Source organism: Chionomys nivalis, chromosome 9 (genome assembly GCF_950005125.1).
Source record: "Chionomys nivalis chromosome 9, mChiNiv1.1, whole genome shotgun sequence".
Classification (NCBI taxonomy): Eukaryota; Metazoa; Chordata; class Mammalia; order Rodentia; family Cricetidae; genus Chionomys; species Chionomys nivalis.
Window position 1 is genome coordinate 26,738,898 of NC_080094.1, and position 16,835 is coordinate 26,755,732.

General features: G+C 47.1%; 1 protein-coding gene across 1 annotated transcript; it reads left to right on the forward strand.

Moving 5' to 3' along the window:
- The first annotated feature begins 2,258 nt into the window (after nucleotides 1-2,258).
- On the forward strand, nucleotides 2,259-7,699 carry Vsx1 (visual system homeobox 1). Its single transcript, XM_057781902.1, has 5 exons — nucleotides 2,259-2,688; nucleotides 4,772-4,850; nucleotides 5,106-5,229; nucleotides 6,113-6,290; nucleotides 7,407-7,699. Exons 1-5 carry the CDS (start codon nucleotides 2,259-2,261, stop codon nucleotides 7,697-7,699), a joined length of 1,104 nt encoding a protein of 367 aa, XP_057637885.1.
- Nucleotides 7,700-16,835: the final 9,136 nt, after the last annotated feature.

A 16,835-nucleotide genomic window follows, 5' to 3' on the forward strand; every position in this document is an offset into this window, starting at 1 on the left:
CTGCAGCCCTGAGGGTGTAGTGACACAGGTTCCTTAGCAGGAAGGCAACCATGAAAACCAAATTCTTTTCTTATTTTGTGTGTTGGAGGGGGTCATGTGTGCTAGGGGGTGCACATGTGAAAGTCAGAGGGCAGTTTGAGAGAGTGGCTTCTCTCCCTCCACTACGTGATTCTGGACTCCTTGGGTAGTCTGGCATGGAGTCAAACACCTTTATCCTCCGAGCCATCTAGAAGGCTCCATGAAAGGATTCTTTTTATCCCTTTCCCTTGCCAGTAAAGTATCCAAAGATCCAGCACTCCTACCAGAGTCCCTGCCAACTGGGAAACAGGCAGCATTGGGGTGCCCCTGTCCAGGAATAAAGGGACTCTTAAGCCTTCCTCAGTCGGGCTCTGCCTCACTTTCCCCATTTTTCTTCCCATGTTCCATGAGACCATTTGATTTATATGAGTAACCTCTCATCTGCAAAGTGGGTTTATTAGGTAAGATCTTTCTCAGGGGTTTAGAATCAGATGTGCTCTGGGCTGTTACCTGTGGCTGAGGCCAGACATTCCTCCCATCCCCAACCTTTTGGTTTCTTACCTCTGACATCCACTCGGGGTATGGGGAGTCTATCATCTTGGCAGCTGGAGATCTGAACCTTAGCTATAGACCCGAGGCGAGGTCGCTGGAGCCTCTTCTACTTGGTGGCGACCATGCCTGAATCACCTACCCCAGCTACAGACCACTGGGTACCTTAACTGCGAGCCCAAATCCGAATTTACAAAGGACCACGCAGGGCTCTGTATCTCTGATGTCTTCCCCTAAATTCAAAGGTGAATTTTGGGCAACATTCCTGGCAGAACTGAAAAGACCCCCCACCCCGCGCCCCTCCCCGCCCGCGAGCAACTCAGTACAATTATTCTGAAGGAAAGTTACCGGTTTGCTAATCCAGCAGAACAGCTTGGAAGGGAGATTTGGGTCTTCCTTTAATAATGGAAAGTTAATGCGCAGCCTCTTGTTATTGTCTTTCTTAGGGCCCCTTGTTTAATCCTCTGGCTTAGTGGTGGCGCCCCTCACACGGCGAAGACAGCTAGGGAGACGTGCTGGGCTGGGCTCTGGCCGGGTTCCTCGGGGAGTGGGAGGAAGCCGCGCCGCGCCCCGCAGGTCTCCAAAAGTTGTGGCTAGCTGTCTTGGCGGCCGGCCTCAAACTGTTTGGAAACCAGGAGATTTTAAGAAGTGCCTGAGAGCAGGACCCCAAGAGAGGATGGGTGTCTGGGCTGGAGGCTGAGCCAGGAGTGACTGGCTCACGTGTTTTAATTAGCTCTAATTTCAACAAATATGGAATTCCTACTTGCCAATCAGATTGTCTTTGGATAATCATAAAACCTGACAGCAATTTGTTAGTCTCAGTGAGGAGTCCCAGTAGTTGACCTGTTTACCTCATGCTCCCCACCTGTTTAGGATTGCTGAATCAAATACCGGTACACCGGTATACTAAAACAATATCCATTGCTTACGAGAAATTAACATTTTACTGGGTTGCGCGTATTTTTGTTAATCTGCCCACGGTTTTAGCCCTCCTATTCCACATCTGCCTCTTCTCCTCTCTCCTCTTTTTGTAGTTGCTGTGAATTCGCGAATTTGTTGCATTCTCCTCTCCAGCCCTTGGGGGATCTAGCGAGGGAAGGGTTTGGTTGGAGGGAGAGTTGCAGGCCTTGAGTTAAATACAAAATGTTAGTTTCTTTCCTGCAGGGATTTTCAGGCTGAGCGCTGGAGTTGAACCGGCGGGCCTGCGTGGTTTGGTAGTGAGGGGGATGTGGTTGGGAACCCGCCCAAGACCTTATAGGGCGGTTGGACGTGTGAGAAGGTTTCAGAAGGCCAGGAGTGTCCAGAAGGGAGCTCATCAGGATGGATGTGGAACTTGTGGTTTTCATGGAGTGGGCAGGCAACACACTCCTCGTTGCTTGCTCACTTTTCCTTTCCTTCCAGAGCATGGGGGGTGGGGGGTAAGGGACTGCTGGAGAGAGAAATGAGGTGACTAGGAGGACCTCAGTTGGGAGGCCAACAACTCAGGGGAAGGGAGCTGGTGGCATCTGCACCTCGCTGGTGGGAGCCTGAATGAGTCTGCTCTCTGCTGATTGGTGCCTTCTGGGCCGTCTAGGTCTCAGGGACAGCCTACCCAGCATAAAAGGCTTCGCCTGAGCTAGCCTCTTTTGCACAGGTGACCGGGAGGGACTCAACTCCCCTCTCCTGGCGCCTGGCCTAGAGAGCTGAGAAGCATGACTGGACGGGACGGGCTTTCGGATGGGCGCTCTAAGAGTAGAGCCCTGGCGCCAGGCTGTCCTCCCACCGGCCCTCGCCTTCGAAGCTTCGCCATCAACGACTTGCTGGGTTTGGAAGCGGACTTGCCTACTCCGGCGGGGCCCGAGTTAGGATCCAGCTGTGAAACTGCAGCGGAGCCCGCGGGGTCCGGGCCAGGACTCTGCGGTTCCTGCCCTGCCCGTGGGGCTCTCCCGCTGGGGCTGGGCCTCTTCTGCGGCTTCGGGGCGCAGTCCCCCTCCGCGGCCGCTGCTCGTGCGCGCTGCCTGCTCCTCGCCGATCTGAGGCTTCTCCCACCCGCGGGTCCCGAGCCTGCCGTCGCCCAGAGCCCCGTCCGCCCGTCGCCTGCGCTTGACCGCCAGCAGCGCAGCGAGAGCGTCTCCACGTCGGGTAATTTTAGGCAACGCTTTCCGACCCCAATTCAGAAGCACCTGTGTAATGCTTGGTCGCCCTTCGAGACACCTTAGATCTCGAGAGATTGGAATCCCAAAGAGAACCCAGTCCTGACAAGGGGACCCGATGTGCCTCCTGCCTTTGCTGGTCTCCAAACCCCCGCCTTTCCTCCCAAGCCTTATTCCCGCAGGCAGTGGGGACAGTCACCATGGGTTTCCGATGGATTCTGTGTAATCTAGACCAGCAGGCGCCTTTCTCTCAGCGCTTAGCATGCGTCTTTGAGAGGCTAGTGGTTAGGAAGACCAGGGTCTGTTTGTCTATCCTTGAGGCAGAATCGACCGAACTGACCCGTAGTTGAAGAGGGCTGGGTGTCAGCGGGAACTCTGGGCCTCTCCGGGTGCTGAGAAGGGAGTTCCGGGTCTCCAACCATTCTCTCTCTTCCCCTCACCTTTTTTTCCCCACTCATGTTTTGTTCGGAGTTCACCTATTTTTCTCAGGGGAAAAAAAAAGTCTTGGATTGTGGGGCAAGAGAAGGAACCTAAGACATTCATTCCACCGGGCAAGAAACTGGGAGGCTGGAGATGTGACGGGGAGGGGGAGAGAATAATGCGGAAAAATCGACCGCGGACCTACCAAACTCCTGCGGAGCAGCGCCGGGCTGGGTAGGCAGAGTGGAGTGTGGTGAGCAAAGACCGGCCGGTCTCTGGGGCTCTCAGCGGGAAACGGTCCATCGCATACTCCTCGCCTCTCTTGTATGAAAGGAGCCTCTAATTGGTTGTGTCGTTAAGATCCAAAGGCTATCTTCACAGGGTGACTTCTCCAAATATTAATAAAAGGAAAGGTAAAAATGCGAGTAAATTTTATCCCGAATGGGCATTTCATGCAGAAACAGCATCATGTGACTGGTGGGAAATTCTGTCGCCTTAAAAAGCAAAAAGACACAGTTGCAGTGTATGTAAATACTAGATTGTCAATCCAATATATGCAAACATTATCATTTCCATGTAATCAATATAAGACAATTATGCTTTGGGGGATATTAAGTTTCCCAAACTGACAAAGTGTTTTATATCTGCCGCAAGTCTTAGTAGCCACTTCCCACGCATTTCCTCACCCCAAGTATTCAGTGACTTCCGGACGCTCCACAGCACAGCACAGCACAGCACAGAATATTACAATCCAAGGATGCCATTTTGTGGTGATGTCATGGATACAGAAACAAAATTGACGATCTTTCATTGCTTTTGACTTTACTCATTTAAAAAATATTTTGGGGGCAATTCTACTTTTGAATGATGAGTCTGGTAATAGTTTGGCTTCTAGCTTTCCTTACCCTGAGAGCTTTTGCTATGTTGAATACGGGCAGAGAACTGAACATTCGAATGGTATTGTTTCCAAGGAAATCGACACATCACTAGAACATGTATGTCACGCATGTAAAAGCTTCCTGGGCACACTAAGGCAGGGTGAGCTCTGACAAAGATTCTGATATCCCGAATCTCAGAAATGTCCACATGGACACTGAGAGGAACTGAGAGGCACTTGGAGCAGGGGGACTGTCAGCTGCAGACTCAGGTTAGCAAAGACAGTAAGTAGCTAAGTAGCACTGGCTTTCCAGAATGTGAGATTTAGATCCCAACTTCATCACTGCAACTTGACCTTTTGTGACCTGGCGGGGTAACAATACCAGCTGCCTTTGTCCTTTTATTTTATGTGGAATAATAGAAATAAAGCCGACAGCATCTGGGACTGGGAATTGCTCTATTTGCTTGTGCATATCACTAAATATATTCTTGTTTTGTTTTGCTTTTTTTTTTTTTTTTTTTTTGAGACGGGGGGTTTTTCTGTGTAGCTTTGGAGCCTGTGCTGGAACTCGTTCTGTAGACCAGGCTGCCCTCGAACTCATAGAGACCAACCTGCCTCTGCCTCCCAAGTGCTGGGATTAAAGGCGTGTGCCACCACCTCCTGGCTTACTAAGTACATTCTTAACACATGATGTTAACCTTGACATTTAAAATATAGCAAAATACATAGCTCAAAATATTCACATTCTCAGAGAGTTCTCTTCTTGTATCAATAGATGGGGACAGTCCATCTGAAGAAAAGAATGACCTGAAGATGTCCCCTGCCCCGGGCAAGAGGAAGAAGCGGAGGCACAGGTATGGGTCCAGGCTTCTTGGCCTGTCTTTCCTCAGATGGACACGACTCTACTGTCTTTGAGAACAGCGTCTAAGAAAGCATGAGAGCCCAGCAGTTCTATGGTGGCCAGTGAGAACCACACTTCTATTTTCAAAGTTGACATGTAATTCTCAGAAGGCTACAGGGAAATCTGTACAGTTCTGGAGACATAATTTGGTAGGTTGGTAAGTGGGTTTTCTCTTTCTGGCGTATTTCATGTGTAATTCTCTCTACAGGACAGTTTTCACTGCCCATCAACTCGAAGAACTGGAGAAGGCATTTGGTGAGGCTCACTACCCGGATGTGTATGCCCGGGAAATGCTGGCTGTGAAAACAGAGCTCCCTGAAGACCGAATACAGGTGTCTAGTGGTGCCTTTTCTCTTCTAAAGACACGGTAGAGAACGTGTCATTCCCCCACACATGAACTAGCCACAGCTACTCAGGACAGCCCTGCACGGTCCTCTTCACCTGAGAGCTGAGAGTGGCTTAGTTAAAGGCACTAAAAGGCTCTCTCTGGCCTTTGTGCTTTTTTCCCTCTATCATTATCCTTGACCTATTCTCAAACATTACACAATGGTGAGCCACCGAGATGGCCTAGTTGGTTAAGGCACCTGCCACCAAAATGACTTCCACCTGAGTTGGATCCCTGGGAGCCACTTGGTAGGAGAGCACAAACTCTTGCACGTTGCTCTCAGCCGTGTGTGTGCTGCATCACACCAGCTTCTACACGCATGCACACAAAATTAATAAAAGTGATGTTTAAGGAAATCAGACAATTGTGTATTGAGCTAGGAAACTGCATGAAGACACATTAGTAAACATGTTTAGCTCGCCTCTTTAGCTTTTAAAGAAATCACCATCTACAGCCTGAGTAGGTGTCACAGTGTATCAACCCTGAAAGTCTGAAGGGACCACTCACTGCCCCTGTAGACTTTCTCAATAGGAAAGTCAGGAAACTTTGTTGTGCGCAGCCCCTTTATAAACACACTGCAGGAAAGGGTTCTTTTCATTCCTTATTTTTGCTTCCTGACGCCTTAGAAAACTTAAGAGAAAGCGACTTCTGCCTTATCCCCACCATGCTGAGTCCTAGCGGGTTTGGAGGGCTCTTGCCACGCTGGCTGGCTCGCAGGCCTGGGTGGGGAATGGGTCCTTTGTAGACACGGAGTCCTGGAGTGCACGCGCTCCTCCAGGCATTCCGTTTTATAGGGTCTCTCCTTGAGTCCCTCCTCTGCCTCTAACCAGGTCTGGTTCCAGAACCGGAGGGCCAAGTGGCGCAAGCGAGAGAAGCGCTGGGGCGGCAGCAGCGTGATGGCTGAGTACGGACTCTACGGGGCCATGGTGCGCCATTGCATCCCACTGCCAGATTCCGTGCTCAACTCTGTGGATAGCCTGCAGGGCTCTTGTGCGCCCTGGCTTCTGGGTAAACCCGTGGCTGAGAACTGGACCAGGGAGGTGGGCGGGGTCCTCACTGTGGACTAACAGCAAAGCAGGAGAGGTCTCAGGTTTAGGCCCAGTCTGAACTCTTAATTTCTCTTTAATTCCTAGCCTTAATTTTCGTTGGAAGTGTGGAGGCAGAGTGTGGGGAAGTCCTTTTAGGCTGTTCACATTGGCAAATGTAAATAGGAGACTTGCCTCGTGTTTGATACATATGTTAAAGAGGTCAATGCTGCTGGGAAGTTTAGAAACTAGACAATTTAAAGTGCAAGGTTAATAGGGCCATGCCGAGCAGGGAGAATCCAGGGCATGCCTTTCTGTTTGCACTGCGGAAATAACAGGCCAGGTCCTGGTCCTGATTTAACAAATGTGCCCTTTCTGGTGCGCTTACCCCTTCCTGATCTGTTTGGGTTCAGAGTTTGCAGGCTTGGGTCCCAAGATAATCACTACCAGAAAATTAATTAGGTGAATCATAGAGGGATTTTAGGTGGGGAAAGCTCAGTAAACAGTGTTCCAGCTATGTGCTGCACTGAGAACCGGAGATACAGCCTAGACTTTGCCTAAGGACCGAAAAGATTAGAGAGAAGCGGGGATGGAGAGCCAAGCCCAGTCCTCCGAAATCACACAAATAGGGCTACTTGTTGGCATGCGACTTCAGTCACACAAGCCACTGGGTTTAGTGCTGATCTAGGGTCATTTTGTTATCCAAACAAACGTGAAATCACCGTGTCACCCAACAAAGCAATTTTGCAAGAGTGACAACTGGTGGACAGGGCCTTCTAAGCCCTGGTGCTGGGAGTTAGCGTCCCAGTGGCTCTCCTAGGCCCTAGAGGGACACTGACAAAGAAAATTTTAGAGATAGAAGGAACAGTGATAAAAGGAAGGAATGCACTTAATTGCTGAGTTTAAAAATATTTTTGAGCCTGGTGTGGTAACACAAGCTTTTGAGCTGAGTACCTGGGATGGAGAGGCAGGTGGATCTCTGTGAGTTTGAGGTCAGCCTGGTCTGCATAGCAAGATCCAAGACAGTAAGGACTACATAGATAGACCCTGTCCCAAAACAAATCAAAAGTTGTTGTTGTTGTTCCTTTCTGTTTTCCAGGGATGCATAAAAAGTCTATAGGGATGAAGAAACCAGAAAGTGAAGACAAGTTGGCAGGACTCTGGGGCCTTGATCACCTCAGGGAAGGCGCTAGTAAGGATCAGCATGGACTTGAAAGGGGCCCAGGCAACACGAGCCTGAACCCTGAGGACAGCTTGGAAGATGTTGCCATCGACCTGTCCAGCTCTTCCAGGCAGGAGACAAAGAAAATGTTCCCAGGGTCCAGTGCTCAGGGATGTTCCCATGCCCCAGGGGAGCAGGTGCTCCAGCCCCCAAAGGTGGGAGCCTCATGAGACCAACAGATTGCTCCCCTTCCCTCAAAACTGGATATATGCATATTTCTCACCAGCAATTTTTAGGAGACAAAATTGGCCCAAGACAAACACTTTCAGTTTGATTTTCTTCCTGAAACACCTGGATGAAAGGCAGCATTGTGTTGGATAAATGATAATCTAGGGAACAGTCCATTGAATTCTAGAATGGAGAACACTTTTTATAACCTCTCAAACCAGTCAATTTGGTCTAAAATTTTATTTCTCCGTTGTAGAATTTGAGCAGGAAAGATTTGAGATTCAAAGGTACTTTTAGGGATGGAGTAGGACATAGCTCAGTTGACAGTACACATGCAGGCCTGAAGCCAATCCCCAGCGCCACATAAACCAGATGTGGGTGGCGCACACCTGTAAACCCAGCATTCAGGAGGTGGGCACAAGAAATCAGATGTTCAAGAGCGTCTCAGTTTGAGGTCCACCTGGACTCTGTAAGACCCTACTGAGAGAGAAAGAGAGAGAGAGAGAGAGAGAGAGAGAGAGAGAGAGAGAGAGAGAGAGAGACTATTACTACCTACATTATTTGAGATACTGTTCAATCTTTAAGAGCACTGGTCTTACCGCTTCACTCTAAGTTAGAATATTTGGATTTGGTTTGGTTTGGTTGAGACAGGCAGGGTCTTGCTGTGCAGTCCAGGCTAGCTTCAATTTCATGATTTCGTGCCTCAGCCTCTCCAGTGCTGGGATTACAAGTGTGAATACAATTGTTTTACAAACCAGAAGTTTCTAAACAGATGAGTGAATGAATGAATGAATGCTGTATCACTTTTCCTGGAACCGGGTCTTCGACATTCTTGTTCTCACAGTAATTTTGTGTTCTGAGTGTCACGTGATAGGCCTTGGATATTTGATGCATAAACAGCGAAGAAAACCATACCCCTCCCCTCCTCTGAAATCATCTGGAGCCATGTTTAGGCAACTGTTAAATATCTGAGGACTGTCTGAAGGTCAGACCTGATTTCTTGGTCCTTTTGAATTTATGTTTGGAAGCACTTTAGTGAGTTGAATTTATGAATGTTTTCTTTCCTGTATTTCCTTTGTCGTTTATTTATTATTTAAAAATAAATTCATGATGTGTCTGACTCAAGACTATTTGCTGGTCCCTTGATGGGCTCTTCCTTCTGTCCCTTGTAGCCTGGGAACATGCACAATGGGTTGTCTGTCAGGCTCCTATGTAGGGACTGTGAGCCAGTGGCCCTGGCTTGGTTACCTTTTTGGAGTTCTTTGTCTGAAGAAGGGTTGGCTTCCTCTGCAAATTATCTCAGGAATTCATCAGCTTGGGTACACACACACACACACACACACACACACACACACACTCACTATCTGTTCAGATAAGAAAGCAGAAAGTCTCTTTCTTTGAGCTATTTTTATCCATGTTGGTTCTTTTCTAAAATATTTATTTATTATGTATACAATATTCTGTCTGTGTGTATGCCTGCTGGCCAGAAGAGGGCACCAGACCTCATTACAGATGGTTGTGAGCCACCATGTGGTTGCTGGAAATTGAACTCAGGGCCTTTGGAAGAGCAGGCAGTGCTCTTAACCACTGAGCCATCTCTCCAGCTGCTCCATGTTAGTTCTATAGTGATGCAGAGATTGAATACTACTGACTCCATACTCTGGAATGAATAAGTCTTCTCACTTTGATTTATTCTGGCTGTTACTGATCCTGCTTGAGTCCTGGGACTGAACCTTGGTGAAACAGGAAGTCCTTCCATCTTTCTCGCCTAGATATGGCAGCCCTTGCTCTGAGCCCTGGACCACACTTATCTGGATTCTTTTATCGCTTGAGGACAGCGTGGGTGGGGTGTTCACATACATTTTTCTTTTAAAAATTAATTTATTATTTTTAGTTTATGTGCATATGTGTTTATGTGTATTATACATGTTCCAGAGCCCATAGAGGCCAGAAAGACAGTACTGGATTCCCTGGACTTAGAGCTATAGGATGTGGTGAGCTACCGTGGGTGCTGGTCCTCCACAAGGGCAGCAAGCACTCACAACTGCTGAACCTTCTCTCCAGCCCTTGCTCATGCACTTTTATCATGCACTGTCCTCAGATTCTTGCTCTCACCCTTCAGCTAATTTATCAAAAGTTGATATATCAACAGCTGAGTATTCTCTCAGAACTGAAGCATTCCCTCCTAGAGAAGGAAGGAGGCCTTGCTTCCCTCTAGGGATCCCGAAAAAAAATGAGCCCGGGAAGTTACAAAATTAATGCAGCTCCTCCACAGGCTATGAAAACTGTAAATGGGGGGCTGGAGAGATGGCTCAGAGGTTAAGAGCACTGCCTGCTCTTCCAAAGGTCCTGAGTTCAATTCCCAGCAACCACATGGTGGCTCACAACCATCTGAAATGAGATCTGATGCCCTCTTCTGGCTGCAGACACACAGACAGAATATTGTATACATAATAAATAAATAAATATTAAAGAAAAAAAAGAAAACTGTAAATAGTTTCAGGAAAGGAGAGATTGTCCAGGCAACAGGGTCTGCCTGTGTAACACAGAGGGCAGCTTCTATGAGTCAATGTGCATGCCTGGTGGGCTTTTTGCTTACACAGCGCTGCCTCCGGGTCCTCCCGTGCCTGTAAGTGATCACCATAAGCTCATTGGTTCACTAAGCTAGACTTGGTGGAATCATTTTCATGATCTGTTGTCAGTGACCTTTCTGGAATGAATAGAAGCTTGCTCACATGTTCCCAGGAAACGGGATTCCACCCATGCGACTTGCATGCATCCCACTTGTGAAGTATTAGCAAAGTATTAATGCTGCCCATGAAACCTGTGTGAGATCATGGTGGAATGTTGCTATGTGAGCAATCCTTTCGAGGGGGAAAAAGACACAAGTAGAAATAAAGATGCTTAAGGAACAGTGAAAATGAAATAAGTAACATTTGACAAGTGGTTCCGAATAAACGTATGAACAATGGACAAATTTCTCTGGAATATTGTAAGGAAAAAGAAGATAAGTGTGAGAAAAGGGGAAAATCATATATTTGTATACATACATACACACATACATACATGTATATATGTATAAATATTTTTTCTTTTCTTCTTGACATGAACTTTTGCTATGTTGCCCAAACTATTTTGATTTTCTTGGATAAAGAGATCCTTCTGCCTCAGCCTTCTCAGTAGCCGTACCACAATTGTGCGATCATCCACCTAAAACTATGTTAAATGTGTAAGAAAACACTATAGCCTAGTGAGGTATCTGGAAGACTGGGCCAGAGGATCTTAAGTTATAGGCTAGCCTGAACTACAGAGTGAGATCTTCTTTCTTTCTTTTCTTTGAGATGGGCTCTCACTGTGTAGGCCAGTCTGTCCTAGAACTCTCTATGTAGACCAGGCTGGCCTCCCAAGTGCTGGGATTAAAGTCCTGGCCATGAGATCTTTTTTCAAAAAATAAAATCAAATCACTATTCACAACTAAAATGACTGGTATATATATATACTCATTAATTTGCTTTAAAAGTCATCAAAAATGGGCCATGGAGATGTCTCAGTGGTTAAGAACACTTGTTGCTCTTGCAGAGAACTTAGGTTTGGATCTCAGCACCCACACAAAAGCTCAGAACCATCTGTGACTCCAGTTGTGGGGTAAGCAATGCCCTCTTCCTGCCCCTGTGGGCACTAGGCATGCACAAAGTGTACAGAGGTATCTGTAGACAACATACACACATAAAATAATATAATAATAAAATTCAAACACATAAGGCTTTTATTATGGGAAACTCTACAAATGGTGCATTTTCTTTTTTTTCTTTTGGCTTTTCGAGACAGGGTTTCTCTGTAGCTTTGGTGCCTGTCCTGGAACTAGCTCTTGTAGACCAGGCTGGCCTCGAACTCACAGAGATCCGCCTACCTCTGCCTCCCGAGTGCTGGGGTTAAAGGCGTGTGCCACCACCGCCCGGCAAATGGTGCATTTTCTGAGAAAATACATATTACTAACACTGAATTGACAAAAGTGCAAAGTATGTGTGGTAGTTTGGATATAATTGGCCCCCGTAAGCTCTAGGGGCATTATTAGGCATTATTATGGCATTATTAGGAGGTGTGGCTTTGTTGGAGTAGGTATGGTCTTGTTGGAGGAACTGTGTCACCGTGGAGGTGGCTTTGAGGTCTCATACATGCTCAAGCCACACTTACTGTCTCAGACCATTTCCTGTTGCCTACAAGATGTAGGACTCTTAGCTACCTCTCCAGCACCATGGCTGCCTGTACACCGCCATGTCCCACCATGATGATAATGGAATAAACCTCTGAATTGTAAGTCAGCCTTAATTAAACGTTTTCTTTTGTAAGACTTGCTGTGGTCATGATGTCTCTTCACAGCAATAGAAACCGTGACTAGGACAGTGTGAAAGATCAGTTAACAGGGACTCCATAGACATTATACTGCGATACGGCTGTGGACGGGTGGCAAAGTCACATGTAAATTCTTGAAAGTCAAATAGATTTTACTCTCATGTACACAGAAATAAATGTAGGATTTCTAACCCTAACATCATCCCAGTTCTAGAACCCCCAAAAGTTAACACACCCACCTCCCAGCTCTGTTTAGCTCAGTAAATGGCAATGCGAAATTTGCAAATATCTCTCAACGTTTGCTGCCCAATAGAACGGTAGGCATGTGTTTGTAGTGCAGAAGGTCTACTCCAGGCACACAAAGGCATTTAATATTGTTCCACATAACCCAGGAATGCAAAGGTACTGTAAAATTATGAAGGAAATTACTTAATGGATTTATTAGCATCTCAAACTATAAAATAAGGTTCTTGGTAGACACTGAAAGCATTCAACAGGGAACTGAGGAAATTGCTCAACGGTACAAGGTTCCCTGTGCAAGCATGAGGATTGGAGCTCAGATCCCCAGACTCTGTGTAAAAGCTGGATAGGCATGGCGGCCGCCTGTAATCCAGCCCTCAGGAGGCAGAAACGGGCTACCCTTCCCATATGTTGATGACGTATATTATTTTTGTCACAGAGACAAGCTGGCTGACAAGGTCGTCCCCTTCGAGGGAGAGAGCCCTTGAATGCCGCTGAAGTTAGCTCACTGGAGCTCTGGGGTTCTGTCCTGCCCGCTCTCGCGTTACCTTCGATTTCCCTGTGTGGTTTCCCGAAATAGCTGCGGGGTCTCCAGGTTGAGACGAGAGAGCCAGAGACTTCAGTTTTCTTACTTTAGTTTTCACTCGTGTTACTTTGTTACCACACTTCTGACAAATAGGCAGGTAGGAAGCTGGTCTGGAGAGCAGCGCCTCTCAGTGGCCATAGCCCTGGGCTACCCTAGACCCAAGAAGGCAACGGGAAAAACAGATAACCTCAGATTTCCATGAATTTTCCTGGGCCCCCATATCTTGCAGGTTCGTTTGGAGGAGGAAGCCTTAGGACCCAGTTTGTCGCAAATGGCACACTGGCACCACCTGCTGTCCATTCTAAAGTCGCACTTTCGGCACTAGGGAAAATTTCTGACTTTTTGTTGTTGTTGTTTACCAGTCCTCTGAGTCACCCTCCGAGTCACCCTCAACACCACCAGCCATGTTTTATTTCTGATCCCTGATCTCCTTTAAGCCTGTTTTCAAAACCCAGGCTTTGAAACGTCCTGGTTTCCACGTGCGGCCTATCGCCCACCCTCCACCCTTTGCAGATTTTGTTCAGTCTTATATTGGCATTTCAGAATTTCTCTTTCATTCTCTTCCTGCAAAGACCCTCTATTCTACCTCTTTTCTTTTTATTTCTAGGATTTAATTAGTTAAATTTACTTTTCATTTTTTGTGAATGTTTTTGTCTGTGTATCTGTGTCAAATGCAAATTCCAGAGGCCAGAAGAGGGCAGCAGATCCCTTGAGGCTGGAGTTGCAGCTACGTAGGTGCTAGGAACTGAGCAAGGGAACTGGTGCTGCCCACTACCCAGCCACCTCCTTACCACCTATTAGTTACGTTTCTGTCTTAGTTAGGGTTGCTATGAGGTGAGGAGACACCATGGTCATTTAATTGGGGCTGGGTTACAGTGTCATAGGGTTGGTCTGGTATCAACATGGCAGTGTGCAGTCAGACACCACGCTGGAGAAGGGGTCGAGAGTTCTGCATTTTGACCTCAGGCAGCAAAAGGAGACTGTGTACCACACTGGGTATAACCTGAGCATATGAGACCCCAAAGCCTGCTCCCACAGTGACACACTTCCCCCAACAAGGCCACACACTTCCTAATAGTGCCGCTTCCTATAGGCCAAGCATGCAAAGACATGAGTCTATGGGAGACATTCCTATTCAAACCACCACAGTTTTAATGGATAAAAATGATCTATAATTGAGAAAGCACGAGGTTTCAAAATATGTACAATGCAGATTGCCTGCAGGGAATAAAGTAATGTAAATTCTGCTTCCAATATTTATCATATTTTATAGTAATAATTTAAAATCCACGTTAGACCATATAATGGTTAATATTGTCAGTGTGACAAGACCTTAAATCATCTAGTAGACAGCCCTCTGGGCACGTCTGTGAAGGAGTTTCTAAACTGTTTTAACTGGTGTGGGGAGACCCACACTAAAGGTGGGTCGAGGTCCCAGACTAAATAAAATGTAGAAAGTGAGCCATATACCACCACTGATCTCTGCTTCCTGACTGCAGTCAGAATGTGACCTGCTACCTGACGCTCCTGCCATCATGACTTTCCTGCCATGATGGCCTGTACCCTCAAACTGCAGCTAGAAAAGTAACCAGCAGTGGTCATCTCCAGAGCATGGTTGTTTATTATCTATAGTCCCCGTGCTGTGCAGTGTGCAGTGGATCTATTGTAACTGCAGCGTAAACAGTTATGTGTCCTTTCACCGGGCACACCACCACTCTTGTGCATCCCTCTTCGATACGATTGATCTTTACACGTGTTTAGTGTGTGTGTGTGCACGCACACTTGGACACCATGGAACACATGAGGTCAGAGGACAACTTTCCAGAGTTGGTTCTCTTCTTCCTCCATGTGCATCTTGGGAATTGAACTCAAGTCAAACAGGCACCTATATCATTGAGTTGTCTCTCCTGGCTCACACCGCCAGTTTTGTGCCAATACTAAAGTAACATTTAATCATGAGCAAAGGTGAGGCATTCTGGGAAGTCTCTTCGTATCTTTGGTGGGAAGTTCCTGTAGGTCCAAAGATTCAGGAACAATCACCACATAAGTCCAATTTTGTAGAGGAATTACTGTGTGTGCATGTTGTGGACATGTACTTGTGCATATATATGTGTGTGTGTGTACGGGCATGTATGAGCTTGTGCATGTGTATATGTGTGTATGCATGTACCTTTGCTTGCATGTGTGTGTGTGTGTGTGTGTGCATGCGTATGTATCCTCATTCATTTTATCAGTGAACATGAAGAAGGCTCCTTCATGTGGCTTCTGATTGGAACACTCCTAAGCTTTCTATCACATCTTTAGGAATAATTGTCACCCCAGCTGCTTCTGCAGTGGTCCACTTTTGCCCTGGGACTTCCTTGGCCTTCAGAGGATGCTAGTATAATTACCTGAGTGACCTGGAAGAAATTCTTTGAGGAAAGTGTGCAGCATGTGAGTGCTGTGGGATATTTGGTTCACCGTGACACCTCAAGACTGTGTTAATAAGGTTAACCTTGAATCAGGGGGCAGAGCTAGTGACTGGCTGTCTGGAATTAGCCATAGAGAAGCCAGGAATATGGATAGAGAAGACACATAGGAAGGAGTAGGGAGGGACTTAGGGATTTCATGGTCTCTTCAATCCAGAAAGTGTGGAGAGAGGTCAACTGGTTACCCCTCTGCTGCTTCTTTGATCTATCACATTTTCTCCCCAATATTGGACTCCTGAGTCTTTACAAAAACAACACACCAGCTGACTGGCGAATCCTGCGGTGAGCGCTCTGGAGACATCTGACGCCATGGCACACCGCAGTACGAAGGCTCTGGTAGCACCCAGCTCCAGTTCAACAGAGAGGTAAGAAGCTGCAGAACAGGGCTTTGCTTGGTGCTCCCTCGTTCCCAGACCACAGGTCTGTTTCCCGTTATTTTTCCAGAGTCACCTCCTAAAGCAGCCTCTGGCAAAGACGGGGTGGGAGTGGGAAGAGGACCGCGGTAAAACGGAAGCTGCTTTGTAAGCCTGGCCATGACAGAAGGATCATAGAACCTGGGGGGACTATCAGGCCTAACCTCCTACCTGCATGTTGGCTAATTCGAACTAATTCAGTTTTGTCAGCCAAGTTTGAACCCATCAATCCAGCCAATTCTGGAAAGATAGTTGATATTGTCATTGTCTGGCTTCAGCGGCCAGTTTTGGGATTATGCACACATGCTATGAAATGTTGTGAGGGTCAATTTGCAGATCTCTTCTTGAGTTTCTGTCACCTCCTGCTCATTGGTCTCCAGTAGGGTGCTTGTTGGAGTTCCTGGCCTGCCCAGTAAGCATTCACTGTGCCTTGCTTCCAAGCCTCTCTCCTCTTAGGTCTTCTCTTACAGAGCGGATATTTAACTTTGTTTAGTATACGTTTTCCATCTGTCTCAGCTACTGTTCCATTGCTGTGAAGAGGCACCATGAGCAAGCCAACTTATAAAAGGGAAACTTCAACTGGGGCTTGCTCACAGCTTCCAAAGGTTAGTCCATGATCATCACGGTGGGGAGCTTGATAGCAGACAGGCGTGGTCCTTGGAGCAGTACCTGAGTGCTTGCATCCTAATTCACAGGCAGACAGGAGGTTGAGAGTAGAGGTGGAGGGGGGGGAACTTTTGAAACCCCAAAGCCCACCTCCAGAGACACACTTTCTCCAACAAGGCCACACTTCCCAATCCTTCCAAAGCAGTCGTCTAACTTGGTGTCACGCATTCACGTGAGTCTCTAATGGCCCTTCTCATCCAAACCACCACGCCATCTTTATGCTAACACTTCTTTTCTTCTTTTTTCATTTGGTTGTTCGAGATAGGGTTGTAGGGCCCACAGACTACCCCTCCTCCCGGGGTTCATCTGGAGAACAGTTTCTGCCCGAATGTCTTGTTGCAGTTTCCGGCTAAACATCCTGTTTGTTCCTGTGCTCCCTCTGCCCTCACTGGTGGTTAGCTTAGAGGTTTTT